The 15073-nt window shown below is 39.1% G+C and overlaps 3 protein-coding genes across 26 annotated transcripts in view; all 3 read right to left on the bottom strand.

Annotated features, from left to right (window-relative positions):
- The window catches only part of CADPS2 (calcium dependent secretion activator 2), a 539668-nt gene that overhangs the window by 366433 nt on the left and 158162 nt on the right, over positions 1-15073 (bottom strand). The window lies entirely within an intron of this gene.
- RNF133 (ring finger protein 133) lies at positions 3666-4799 on the bottom strand. Its single transcript, XM_036864179.1, has one exon. It carries the CDS (start codon positions 4797-4799, stop codon positions 3666-3668), a length of 1134 nt encoding a protein of 377 aa, XP_036720074.1.
- RNF148 (ring finger protein 148) lies at positions 7403-8653 on the bottom strand. Its single transcript, XM_036862886.1, has one exon. It carries the CDS (start codon positions 8495-8497, stop codon positions 7586-7588), a length of 912 nt encoding a protein of 303 aa, XP_036718781.1. The 5' UTR covers positions 8498-8653; the 3' UTR covers positions 7403-7585.

Raw genomic sequence — 15073 nt, 5'->3', positions numbered from 1 at the left:
TCAACAGTGATGAGGAAAATTCCTATCAGCAGCTGAAATCAAAGAACACATATCTTGGAGGTCTGACAAAGATGACAGCATAGTTGCAGAGGGAGGTGTTATAAACTGTGGTGTAGCTATTTTAAAAAGGGACGTTTTTTGGAGAAATTGTGGTGGAATAACTCTAACACCTGTGCCCAGGGACCAGATCATCTCTCTAACTTAAAGTACATTACCCAACCCCCCCAAAAACAGTTCTTACAGTTTAGGAAACCAGGTATGTATCTTAAGATATTTCTGTATCAGTAATTGTCATAACCCATAATCCTTATTTTTCATTACTAAGCACTAAACATTTTTTTAAGTGAAGTACAAAACCAAATAAATTCTAAAAAAATAAACCCAGGGCTCCCAGTAAATGATGGAGTGGGAACATGGAGTTGCCATTAAACGGACTCCTTCGCAGTATCAACGTGTGAAGGCTTCCTCTGTACTTCAATGCATCTTCAAATTCTGATCCTTTCTCCCACTTGATTCCTGCATGCTGCTCCAAAAACCAGTGAGTTTTGCAGAAGGAGAAAACACTTTAACTGTATATACTAAGCTTAAATACCATCAGAAATGCCAGACCCTGGCTCACTAAATCCTTTGAAATTCATTATTGTAAATATTATGGCTGACCAACATCTCTACAGGACAACTGCGTTATAACAATTCTATAGCAAGAGACAGGGATACGATCAGTGTAGTGTCACATAATACGAGGAACTATATAGGTAAATTCACCTACGGCATCGCCCAATCAGTGGTCAAGTGCTTTAGAATCATTTTCACTTCAGTAGATAATAAATCCAATTTATCCCAGTTATAAGGAAAAAAGTTTAATTCTTATAAGGAGTATCAAACCCCTACCTAGCGAGGTGAGCAGGGGGAATCAATTACCAGAGAAATGCAAAAATATATACAAAGGAGAAATGCAAGGGAAATCCATTATGACACTGGTATTGGGGGCAAAATAATTCATATTATAGCCCCACGCCATTACGGCAAAATACATTTGCATTACTAGATACAAGAGAAAACGGCGCAGCCCACAAAATAGGTAAAAATCTATTACAATGAATAATACCTAACATTTGACATAGCAGTGCTATTCCCAGGTTCTAGTTATTAAACCCAGAGTGAAAGTGGTTTACTGATCTGTTTACAGCATTCTAAAGACAAGGATTAAAACTGCTGTTTTGTTCTGACATAAGAAACAGCTATGGAAAGAATTTAGTCCACTGCCTGCTACTTGGTAGGCACTCAGCAATGACAGTTCCCAAGTTCACTGATGTGACCTTTCCTTCCCCATTTCAAACACAGATTCTAACTATCCTTTAAAGAACATCTGTTGAAAATTCTCAAAACAAGACCACAAGCACACTGTGTTAAATGTTTGATGTTCACATTAACAAGAGACATTACATGCGAATTTTTTACACATGAGGGTAAGTCAGGTCTAAGATTGACAATGATGAACAAAGTGGAGGAAAAGGAGGGAAAGAAAAGAAAGGAGAAAGCAACGAGAGTGCAGAGGAAGGATGGAAAGAACAATGTTGGCGTCAGTGTGAAGAGCAAATAACAAATTCCTCAAGTGTTAGGTCTATCTCGGAACACGTACCCCACATGAATTTGCTGAAAGTACACAGAACTATAATAACCTGAGAACCCTGGGCTTGGGGACTGCCAGCATTACCAGATGCATTCATTTCCAGTGCTCCAATGATTCCAGCAGGTAACCAGAGAAAGCCAGTCTAGCCACCCCTATAAGCTGCCAGCCCCTCGTGGCAGAGATGCCAACAGTGGCCAGTCTGAGAATGACAGCTTATTCTGGCTTAGGAATCCTACCAGATGTGGCTCCCACGGGGTCCTCAGTGTCCTGTCTCTTCAGTGTGATCTGTGGACCTTCAGGAAAGGACTCTACTCTGAAGATAAACTCAGAAAGACACGTGAAACAGTGTTCCTGCTAAATCCTTCAGCAGCCTTGGTGCTATGCAAGTCCTTCAGAGAGCAGCTCTTGGGATTAATTTCATCAAAACACCTCTCCATGGTTGGGTATAAAAAAAAAGCCTGTATGTACCAAGCAAGGCATCACCCCCATCTGGCCATCTGCCTAGTTTGTGCTGTGTCTCAGTTCTCCCTGGCCTTCGAGGAATTCCTTTCTCCTTTAAATAGTCTTCTTCGGCATTGCAGTTAGAATCAACTACTGCCCTCCTGCCAGTCTCTGGATTCCAGTATTGTTAGCACTGAGCAACTCACGAAATTCCTCTTAATAAAGCTCTCTCTAGGGTTGCACAAGAAATCAAATCCCTGTGTCAGCCCTGGAGAGTTCAAAGCCCTTTGTTAAAATTACACATGCTAAATTGTAATACTGAATTCTGGGCTAAAAATTGTAATTTTCTATTTTTTCAAAGCGATCTGGGATGAAAATTTTCAGGATTATGTTCCCATTATTTTGTATGACTGGGATAAAACCGTCCAGTTTTTCAGATTAACACTTAATAGTTACATTATTTAAAAGATAATAATTATTCATTTACTCAAATATTTGAGGGTCTGGCACTGTGCTACATCCTGGGAATACAGTGAACAAAACAAACAATCCCAATATGTCATAATAACTTCTACATTGTGGTACTTATCTACAAAATAATATGACATAGTTAAAGTGTCTTATTTAATTGCAAAAAATAAACTAGGGAGTACGGTGGGACACATGGGAAATAAATACACTATTACTAAATATAGGAATTCTTCATTTAAGTCTTTCTATACATTATGAACATGTAACAATTATGATAAGCAATACTGGGCACTGAAATATCTCCTATTCACTTAAGGAGTGCTAGTATTTTACCTTTAAAATTTCTATCATTATATATACACAGATCACATAAGATGTACTAATGGCTGAACAGAACTATTTGTCAAAACACTAAAATTCTATACAGCAAAATTTTCATGCCAAGAATTAAGAAAACACAGCACAATGACTTCAAAATTAGTATACTGTACTATAGATATCAAAAGATAAATTTTATTCTTCCTAGTATATAAAAGGTAATTTGTTTTTCAAACTTCATTGATAGTTTCTGTAATATAAGGAATGTGTAAATATGTTAACAATTTTCTTACCAAAATAAAGCCCAATATATATATATATATATATATATATATATATATATATATATATATATATACAAAAAAATTTAGGGAATAAAGTTTGTCCTCGGTTGGGAATTCCCTGACGGTCCAGAGGTTAAGACCTGGCACTTTCACTGTGGGGGCCTGGGTTCGATCCCTGGTCGGGGAACTAAGATCCCATAAGCTGCACGCTGTGGCCAAAAAAATAAAAAGCAAAGTTCGCCCTTGGTTTAACATTCATGTGCATACAGAAATAAACATATATACTCACAGGAGTAACACACACTGACAAAAAGTTACAATTAGCAAAGGTGAAAAATGGGAAAAAATAATCCTGCTAGTACTTTTTTTCTGTCTCCGAGACTTGACAAAGAATGTAGAAAACTACCGAAGTAACAAAAAAAAAAGACACAAAAACCACACTTCAGACAAACTGCTTGTTAGTACTTAGGACCTGATTTCACAGACAGGTTTAATCCACTTCCTCAAAGGTCATGCTGTCAAGGTAGAGGATAAACGTCTGCTGCTACTGAATTAGACGGGCCTTCGTTCTGAGAAGTAGGGTGCTTCTCCTCCTCCACGTGGGTCACTTTATTTGACCTTCCTGCAGGAGGAAGTTCATTATTTGTGCCCTCTTCACGAGGTGAGAGGGTACCAGGCAATTCATTCAACATTAGAACTTGCAAAGATTCTGGTCCATCTTCAACATCCACCTGAATCCCCAAAGCTTTAAGAATGTCACATTTGCACATGGGGCATGTCCCATGGGCTAGAATCCAGGGGTCAATGCAGTTCTGGTGGAAAAAATGTTTACAAGTCAGAATACGAACTGTATCATTAGGCTTATAGAGTTCAAAGCAAACTACACAGCTATCTCCATTTGGACATACTTCCGTGTCCCCCTCTTTAAGTACCCGAAGTTGAAGCTGGCCACATGCTTTCCTGAGATCAGCTGTTAACCGCTGCCATCTCCTGTTCTGAATCCTTGCTACCCAAAGTCTTCTAATATGATAAAAGATGAAATACGCTAGTGTAGCGGTTGTGACGATCACAAAAGAGACAAAATAGTGATTCATCCAGATGATGTGTTTTCTTCCCACCTCAATCATGACTGTAACGTGAACTCCCTTCTGAATTAAATGCAAAACCTCCATGCCTTTCAAGTTACCAATCATCACCACAACGATGTCTTCAAACGCCTGATGAGACATGGGAAAAACCTGATTGCCAGTTCCTGGAAAGTTATAGATGATCACTCCGCCGGCTCCCTTCTCCACGGCCACCTTGATCTTCTGCGTGAAGGTACAGCCTCCCCGTTCAACAAGTGCGAGCCATGTCTCCGAGTTCTTCGATCTGCTGAAACTGGTACTGGGTTTACATGCATTTTGCATTTTTCCCTCTGGAGGCACGATAACTCCCGCCACTCTCTTCAGAGCAGAGCTTCTTCCAAACACTCCAGTCTCCCCCAACTCTGACAACATGCGATTCCCAACGTGAAATGATATGTTCATGTAAGCAGTCCAAACGGCGCTGGCTCTGCAACAGTGCTGGCTAAGCAGCCAAAGGAAACTGAATTTCATGAGCCAGGAAGAGGCAGTGTGGCTTCTCCGAGTGCCAATCTTGAGTAGACGCATCTCTCTCTTAGTGACTGAAGGACTAACCCAACAAAAAGATGTGGCTTCCACATCTGCTGACAGTCAACAGAAAATATTAAAATGAAAAAAATCTTCTGGGTGAAAACAAGTTCCACTGTCTTCCAGCATGTTTCTGTAAGAAATTCTTAAAGATGTCTTATGAGTTTCAGATGTTTTTTTTTGAGAGAAAGAGAAAAACCTTAGATTGAAAAAAAAAAAATCCCAGTCTCACTACTGTAACTCTACATACTGCTTACTGTTGGGTGGCATGATTATGACATAAAAGACAACACGGCCAATTAGGTAAGAGCTTAGAGCATGCTGTACATTTATTGGCTTGACTGTTTCAAATGTTGTTATGGGTAATCTCAGTGTTGTTACAGGATGGATTCAATCCTTGAGCTACTACATGTAATGTTACCTGGTATCACGTTAAGCTGAAGAATATTAAAAATTATATAATGCAGGCATTTTAAAACCTGAAAGCATATGCAAGAAAGGCCATACGATTAACACTTTCCTTCACAGTGAAGTAAATATCTGTATCAAAATGGCAAGTTTTAAAACCATGAATGATAATTAAAAATTAGCACTATGACCAGATATGGGATAAAAGTGGTAAAGCTGTACCTTCACGCTAAAAATAAATAAATAAATAAATAAAGTAGCTATTAAAAAAAAAAGTAGGGCATCCCGTTAAACTACTTCAGCCTCACTACCCTCACTTTTTTTTTTTTTAATTAATTAATTATTTATTTATTTATGGCTGTGTTGGGTCTTCGTTTCTGTGCGAGGGCTTTTTCTAGTTGCGGCAAGCGGGGGCCACTCTTCATCGCAGTGCGCGGGCCTTTCACTATTGCGGCCTCTCTTGTTGCGGAGCGCAGGCTCAGTAATTGTGGCTCACGGGCCCAGTTGCTCTGTGGCATGTGGGATCTTCCCAGACCAGGGCTCGAACCCATGTCCCCTGCATTGGCAGGTAGATTCTCAACCACTGCGCCACCAGGGAAGCCCACTACCCTCACTCTTACATTGATTATATGTAGGGATGACAGCAGTAAAGACAGAAAAGACTAATCTCATTTCTCTGCAGACCTTGACATCTGTTAGTAATCTCGCAATATTTTGAGGGAAGAGGACGGGTGTAGGGGAAAAGATTATATATAGCAATATTAGTTTAGCACAGTTTACTTTGAACAAAAATGTAGCTATAGATTTTAAGAAGAAAAACTTCAAGGTCCTCACTTAAATTTAACCACTGACAGCAGTGATGGTTAAAGGTCATAGATGCTTTTAACAAAATGCTTGCCAAAATCAACAAACATCGTTGGTGGAAGACCCCGCATACACTGTCAGTTCTGCCTATATGCTTGCTACACTTCGGCCAATGGCACAATATGACTTCAAAGCCAAAGAATGACATGTGAACTAACAAATACGGGCAGTCACTGGCACTGCCATACACTTTCTCAGGGGTATCTCTCAGTGGTTCTTATTCACCAGCTAGGAAACCAAAGCCAAGGATTTTGACCTTGGACATAAATGTCTCTGACCTCTATGCATAGGGTACTAAGAGACACTTTAGGTTGGGTCTCACCAGGACTACGGGAGCTAGTGTATTCTTATGAAATATCAGTCAACAACGTGACAGCTCAAAGTAGAAAAGAGGAAGGAGAAATGGTCCCTAAAGGCCCAACAAAAAGTGGCATTAAAAGAAAAGAACATTGATGTGACACCTTCGGGGCTCACAGTGGTCGATTTTCTTTCCCAAAGACCATTAATCTGATTTCCACACACCCACTCTTTAAAAAAGACAGTGAGGCACACAGTGTGTTGACTCACAAATTGCCATTTGAGTTGGACATCAATGCTTTAGCATATTATCCAGAGAGACTTTCATCAAAACAACAAAACCTACATGTTCAGGCCTCTCATTGTTATACAGGTGTTTATCTACCAGAAAAAAGGAAGAGGCAAAATAAGGCAAGAGATACAATTTGGAAAGGCAAATGAACAAAATTGCAGTTCTGCTCTAGGTCTATATTATCAAAATGTCCCAAATAGAGACATACCACCATCTTAAGAGGAGCATTTACTAGAGTCAATTCTAGAAGGAAAATTTGCAATCATAGCAGATTCACTATGCTAGGATTTAAAGGGCTCTGGCAAACAAAGGTGATTTGTTTTTTTTTTTATAATGCTGTCCTAAATTAGGCCTATAGTAATTTAAAATATTTTTAGATACATAACCAGAAGTGCTACCATCTAAAATAATTATTTGGAACACATTACCTACCCGGTCAATAGCTTTGGCAACCAGATTTTCTGGGTATTAATAAAATTAACCATGGAAAATTAAATCAAGATCTAAACCTATAATGAAGTTTACTGAACAGAAGTATTATTAGATATCAAAAATTAAACATATGGAAGCAAAGTATAAAAATTAGTAAAAAGAAACTTTAAAATATTATGACTAATTCTGTGGCATCAATGTCACAATCATTGTAATTTGAAAATCAAGACTAATTTGCTTTTAATGTATACTAACGTCCTTATTTAGATAAAGGCAAAAATGTATAACAAAACACTAGAAAAACAGCAAGTTCAAATAGATGCACATGATATGGAGTTTTATTTTTAAAGCACACAAATTTCACCCTCTTTAGTACTTGCGTAGACAAGCTACAGTTGAATTTTCTCTCTACATAAAGTGCTAAAAGAGAATTCATCTTAACTGTAATCTTTGGTAAGACTCAGTTACATCTTCAGGAGATTCTCCGGGTTTCTTAAGTTTTCAGAATGTCACACTTGCACATGGGGCATGTCCTATGGGCTAAAAGCCAGGGGTCGATGCATGCCTTATGGAAAAAATGTTTGCAAGTTAAAATACGTACTACATCTTGAGGCTTGTATATGTCAAAGCAAACAACACAATTGTTTTCATCTGGATCTAGTTCCTTATCCCCTTCTTTGAGCACTTGCAGTTGAAGCTGCCCAATAGCTTTCTTCACATCTGCCTTTATCTGTCTTCGCCTCCTGGTGGAAGAATTGGGCACTCGAGGTCTCCAGGCACAGTACAGGAACAGGTAGGCCACTGTGGCAGCCAGAAAGGTAAACAGAGACATGACATAATGGCTCAGCCAGGGCATGTGCATTCTCCCCACTTCAATGATGATCATCACATAGAATCCTTTCTGAATCAAGTGCAAAAGTTCCATGCCTTTCAGGTTGCCTATCATCACTGCGACCATATTTTCCGTTCCCTGGTGAGACATGGGAAATACTTTGTTGCCCGTACCTGGATAGTTATAGATGATCACCCCATTTGCTCCCTTCTCTGCTGCCACGTTGATTTTGTGTGTGAAAGTACAGCCTCCCCGTTCAATGAGGGCCAGCCAAGAGTCTGCTCGCTCAGGCCTGCTGAAATTGGTCATAGGATTACAAGCGTTCTGATTCCATCCTTCAGGAAGTACCACCACACCAGACACTCTTTCCAGAGGAGAATGATTCCCGAACACTCCACTCTCTCCTAATTCTGATATAATCTGATTTCCCACCTGAAACGTTATATTCAGGTGGGCTGTCCAAATGGCTTTTCCTTTTGAGTCAGGAAGGCTAAGTAGTAGAAAGATGCTAAGCCTCAACAGTCGAGATGAAACAGAACTGTGAATTGAAGGAGTAATTCTAAGTAGGCTCATTCCTCCATTTGCCTATTAACTGACAAACATGAAGAAAAAAATAACAACCGTTGTAAAAGAAAGTAAAGAAGCTATCTTCAAGTGTTGGCAGTAGATAATTAAAGCACGTAAATGGAAAAGGTCTGCGTGGATCAAAGATATCTTGCTCCTTCCAGCATTTTTATTTTTGGTAGATTATCTTTCTCATAATGAAACAGAATAACAAGATTTGTTATTAGTACAATGTTATTTCAAGAAAATTGTGACTTCCTAGTGGGGAAATTGTGACATCAGAGGTAGTTAAGCCAATCCGAGAGTTTATACTAGTGCAGTGCATACTGAAATCCTATTGGCCAAAAAGCTAGGCAGCAATGACTCATGATATGTACTAATCTGAATAAACTCTAAAGCAAAAAATAAATAATTTTTTAAAATACTTTGAGTTTCTTTTCTACTTCTGGATAGGCTGAAAAGCTGCCTAAACACTTTTGGCTCATTGTTTTCCTATCTATAAGGCAAAGGAGAAATCATTCATGTATGAGTGTGTGTCCCTGTCCGGTCACCAGTTCTCAGTTATGGTTCTGTGCTACCCAATATGCCATTCTATGCGAAGCAGGAACAAATCATTCCCTCTCTCTTCCAACATTAAATGCTTACCTCAGGCCTAAAGATTCAACATGAGGGTAATGTAATATAAGCTTATACTGTTAGTCTAATATATTGCCATCTTGCAAGGCGAATTCTACTTTGTTCACTAAAATCACTACCAAGAACCTATACTATGTGCTGGGCAAGTACTAAGTATGGGTCATATATTGGAGAAGACACATACACCTACTTTGTGGAGATTATCTGGTGAGGGCAGATTTTAAACAAAAACACAAATGTGTAACTGCAAGTTGTGATAAGAGCTCTGAAAGGAAAACAGAGTATCAAAAGAAAGAACAAATGTAAAGGGGACCCAAACTTTGATTCGAGGCCAGAGGCCCAGAGCATTGCTCTCTAAGAAAGTGACAGTCAGTCTGAGGCTGGAAAGATACATCAGCATCATCCAAGCAAAGTATGAGCTGAGAAGATTCCGGGCAGAGGAATCAGCAGTTTCAAGACCCTAAGATAGCAAGGAACATGGCAAGTTACAGGATCTGAAGGAACATGAGTTTGGCAAAGCAAGAGAGGCAAAAGTTAAGGTGATGAGGGAAGGCAAGGCCAACAGCAGTCAGAGGTTCAGGATCATGAACCATAGACTAAGGATTTTGGATTATGTCCCAAGGACCAGAGAAACACACTGAAGGGTTTCAACCTGGGGAGGTGACTTAAGTGTTTCAAAATGTTCACTTTTTTAAAAGTGCACTTTGGCTTCCTGAAGTGGAAAATGGATTGGAAGAAGAGGAGAATAAATTGATGAGTGTCTTCTTTTAGGCAAAAGAAGACAGTGGCTGGGACTCTTGAAATAGCAGTAAGGATGTAGAGACAGACAAGTCAAGTTACTGTAAAGGTTGAATTAACATACGTGGTAACCGGAAGGGTAGTAGTGGGCAGGGCAAAGGATGACCACAGCAGCTATCACAAGTCACTACATTACTTAGTTGATGCAAACTGTAGACTCTTTACTGCTTTAAAGTTGCTTTAATGCTTGTTTGCGTTTATTTGATATCTTCACCTGACTTCACTCAAGGAGTCAACAGATTGGCAACACTCATTCGAACATTATTTACTATACACAGGGCACATGCTATGCATGTACCAGGCATACTATAAAGCCCTGGGGATGCAGAAAGAAAAGACAGCCTCCGTTTGCTTGTGTGTGAAATAGACAGCAACATTTAAATCAGAGGCATGTTAAGAATGCTGTCATTTTCACAAAAGGAATTACTGTACTCCCTGGTCTGTAATATTTTAGTTAACATTTGCCGTTAAAAATAAAATTGGAACCAATCAACTTGCCCCATGCACAGAATTTTATGCAGGCAACATTTCAGCTCACATCTGAACTGTCTTTACATGTAGACTTTTCCCAAGTTCAAACAGAATGTGAAATCCTGGCTTATTTATTAGCAAAGTGAAGCCTTACCACAAAGACAGTTATCATCATATCAGAGGCTGTTTGTTAAATATACGATTATTTAACATTTGAAGATAGAATTACATTAGTTTTTAAATCCTAACTTTGCTCTTTTAGTTTGCTGATTTTCAAGGTTGAAGGAGTTTAAGCAGTAACTATATGTTAGCTCAAAACATCTCAAATCTAAAGGTTCTTCATATGGTTGAAAAGACCAGTTTGAAAAACTTAGTAATTCATTGTATTTTCTCACCATACGAGGAAGCGGTTAAGGCAATGGCAGTTAGAACTTCCCCCCTCTCTTCTGCCTGAGTCTTAGGACAAACGCACCTATAAAAAACAATCCTTTATCTCTAACGTAGTGGTTCTCAAGTGGGGGATATTTTTGCCTCCCAAGAAATAGTTGGCTATTTCTGGAGACATTTTTTATTGTCACAATGGGGGAGTACTACTGGCATCTAGTGGGTAGAGGTAAGGGATACTGATAAATATTCTATAATGCACGAAACAGCCCTGTGCAATAAGTAATTTTCTGACTCAAAATGTCGATAATAGCTTTGGGAGGGAGGAACCATCCCAAAACTCACTTGTCCCTGAGAAATGAGGCCTGAGCTCCTATCACAAAGTTTATAACTGGCAATACATCCATCAAGGAGGATTCCTCAACCAGTCTCCGCTTCCTGTTTTCTTTGAAATAGAAACAGTGGACACCAGCACAAGTGCCTATTAGTCCATGAAGCCTGATTAAAAATTGCATCCATTTGATCAGGACCAGATCCAAGAGTCTTCTGTGCTGGGGCCAGGATGTCTGAACAGGAAAGGAGGGAAGTGGGCAGTGGGGGTGGGAGGAGGAGTGGAAAATGGATAACTGATGTTACTCTAATCTGTGACTTTTAGATCATTTATTCAATATATAGACTTTCTATCTTTTTAACAGCCAAGTATTAGAGAGGTTTTCATTAGCCTACCTGCCAGGTTCAACCAAAGGAGACTGAAATATACTAAGGTTGGCTGATCACATTCAAAAACCCCTGCCTGTTCCACCTTGCCACTCTGCCTCTTTAAGGACAGTATGTTGATTTTTCTCTTATATAGGCTCATGTCATTATCCCCCCAAGGTGGCTACTGCTGTTCCAGGCAGAACCCATTCAGAAGCACAAAGAGACTTTTCTTCTCCCATCTCTCTATATAAGAGCAAGGCAATTTTCTTTTCCAGAAACCTACTAGACTTCCTTCAGTGTCTCTCTGGCTAGCAGTGCTTTAGAGACCCATGCTTAATGGAACCCCTGGAAATCAGAGTAGAATTATCATGATCAGCTAAGGTTAACCACGATTTATCCTGCTATGGAAAACCGCTTCCCTGACTGAGCACATGGCCGGAGGGAACATGAAGGTAATCAGTGCCCTGCCCCCAAAGGGAAAAGGTATGAACTGGAAGGTGAGTGGGTAAACAAAGTTCCTGAGGTTTACCCAAAGGAATGATACTTAAATAACCATCAGCCGCACCAAACACATAATATTCACTACACACAAGGTACTGATATGAGCCGGAGCCTGTGTTACCAGGGACACAGCACGGCCCTGCTCTCAGGGGTCATCATCTAGGTAGAAGAAGAGAGTTATACACCAGTTAGGTACATGCATATATATATATCTTAACTTCTAGGTTCTAATTAAAATTCAAGAAGGTTATCATTTTCATTAACTTGGCGGGTGAGGGGAGGAATCAGCTGCTCTCTATCCCTCCGCTGTTCATCAACCTCTGTTAAGAATGCTCAAACGTCCAGAAATCTCTACTTTGAGAAGAAAAATAGCCAAAAACTATCTGGGCAATGCTTTGTAATTGTATCTCTAAATGCAGGGAATACTGAAGAGACTTCAATAAATTACCTCGCAAGTCACCGTATCCAGGGCTATAATATTATTAGAGATCTCTAGAAATCCACAAAACACACTGGATTTGCATTTAATCTTAAGAAAACAACTGTATAGGGTTTCTGTGAGTAATTAAATGCATCATAATAGGATTTGACAGGAAAAGAATACTGACTCTAAGTAGTTTACTGAGAACAACAAAATAGCAAGTAATGCTAATGATAAATATTCTCTGAAAGAGATACCTTTATTTCTAAATATTTTTAAAGGCAAAACTTACTTTAAAACGTTATTATCTTCGATTGCAAATTGGTGAATCCTTATAAAAATTTCTTCTCAATTTCTCCCGTAAATTAGTCTCTACTACCACATATTCTCCCAGACATATGCAATAAAAAATTATTCTCCACATACAAATATACTTTTTTCCACTTAACACCCAGGAAAGTGTTCTGAATATGCTAAAATGAAATACAGGAAATTAAAAAACTAATATATGAATCTTTGAATTACTTTCACAGTCACATACTATACTAGAGGCAGGTACAGATGTGTAAAAGTCACAAAATTTACTCAGGCTCCTATTCATTATTCTTTATATTAACCAATAAAATAACTTTCAATATCACTAAAATCTCTGGTAACTAAGTATACTAGAAAGAAAAAATAGCCAAGACAGACATTTTAAATCACCATATCACTAGCCTCGATTTCTTCGCTAGGTAAGCCAGGATTACTATTCGTCTCTATTTATCAGCACGCCTAACAGTGGGATGCATGAGGAAAGGGTAACTTGTGTAAGAGCTCCAGAAGTCCAAAGCTCCAAGAAGCCTTTGCAACATTAAAGAAGGGGAATTCTCACTGACGGTTCTCAAACACCTAACACAGCACCTGGCTCAAAGGAGTCTGTCTGAATGAATGATTAACATGGTCAGGTTTACCACACTTGAATACTTTCCACTGCTTTAGTCTGGCCTTCATGATCTTTCCACAATCTAGAGTTTTGCAACAGCATCTAATCTTCCATCAGTGTTTCGCTCACCTTTAATTCACTGTTGCCAGAGCAACCTACAGAAAAAAAATGAAATTTACAATGGCATTCCTGTTTGCCTAAAACTTTAGATGCCTCCCTCTATCCAAAGGGTAACACCCAAGCTTCTAGAAATGCAAATATAAGCCTCTCCAACCTGGTCCTCTTTCCTTCAATCCAGTCTCATTTTCTACTGTTATCAGTCCTGAAATGTATGCTTCTTCAATTCAAAGGGCTTATAGTTTCCTGTGCTCCTATTGCAGCAGTCACTATATAAGACCTTAGACAGGCTTTGTTCCTTTTACAAAACTCTGTCCCTACGGTAGGAACACTAATTACAAAATGGCCCAATTACTTCTCTCCCAGTGATGCCCTTTGCAATGTGACTTAGCAGGTCCTTCCATCAGGAGGTGGGATTTACCTCTATACCCCTTGATTTCGGACGGCCTGATAACTCAAGCTGGTGAACAGACTGGCACGGAGGTGATGATGTGCGAGTTCCGAGCCTAAGCCTCAGGAGGCCTTGCACTCCTCCCCTCACTCTTGGGCCCCCACCGTCCTCCAACAAATAAGGCCAGCCTGACAGAGAAGGATGCAGGTGCCCCAGCTGAGGCTACCCTAGGTCAACCTACAGATGGGCAAACATATGCAAGCACCCAAGATAAGCAGAGATGTCTCCATAATCCTGAGGTGACCACACATTCATGACTCAGTACAGCTGAGACCTCAGTTGCTTAGCCTATCTAGACTCTTGAGCAGTGACAGATACTGACCTTTTAAAAAGTAGTTTATAAAAGAATACTGCCCTTATATTCCGTTTTTATACAGCAGCTGATATAGTTCCCCCTACAAAATGATCTACTCTATTAATCTCCAGGTCTGGGACTAAATCTTATTCTCATTCTTTCAATACTCAGTTTCCAGCACATCGTTAAGTTCTCAATGAAGGTTAATTAAATTGATAGTGTCTTATCCTCCAAATTCTAACCTGTAATATTACTCATGCAATAATGCATCTATTTAATTTTATCTTCATAAGGGTGATCATTTTAGTTAGAGCAATAGTTAAATATACATAATAAGTTTAACCTTTAATTCTTCCACAGATTTAATACTCATAAAACTGAATTTCTTACAGCTGTACTTGAATGCTAAGATAAATGAGCACTTGGAATATGACCAAATTCTCTTAAACTTTAATGGGTATAAATCAAACTACATAAATTACACTCTCTTCCACATTCTGAATTCAAGTCAAGGTCTACAAAACTTTAACACTAAATTGAAAACAACTTTTTCTTCTCATTCAATCTGCCAAGTTAGAAGACAGAACGGCAATCAACAGAGTAGAAACACATTACTAGTAGTCTGGAAGGTAATGGGGGAAAAACCTCACACCACAGCCTGTGCATTAAGAGGACAGAAAGTAGCTGAACATTCTTCAGCAGACACAAGATTAAAGATTAAGGACGGTAACTGATGGTATTGTTATGTTTCTTTGAGCCCAGGACAAAATACATCTTAATATTAACTCAATCATTTAGACTGGATTTTTGTTCAAAAGGGCGGAGAAAAGGCAATATACTCAAGAAAGGAAAAAAAAAATAAATAAAAGCAGAATCTTTTGAATAAC

This window comes from Balaenoptera musculus, chromosome 9 (genome assembly GCF_009873245.2).
Source record: "Balaenoptera musculus isolate JJ_BM4_2016_0621 chromosome 9, mBalMus1.pri.v3, whole genome shotgun sequence".
In the NCBI taxonomy this organism is placed as follows: domain Eukaryota; kingdom Metazoa; phylum Chordata; class Mammalia; order Artiodactyla; family Balaenopteridae; genus Balaenoptera; species Balaenoptera musculus.
The sequence above is the reverse complement of the archived record's forward strand: the minus strand, read 5'-3'. Positions and strand labels throughout refer to the sequence as shown.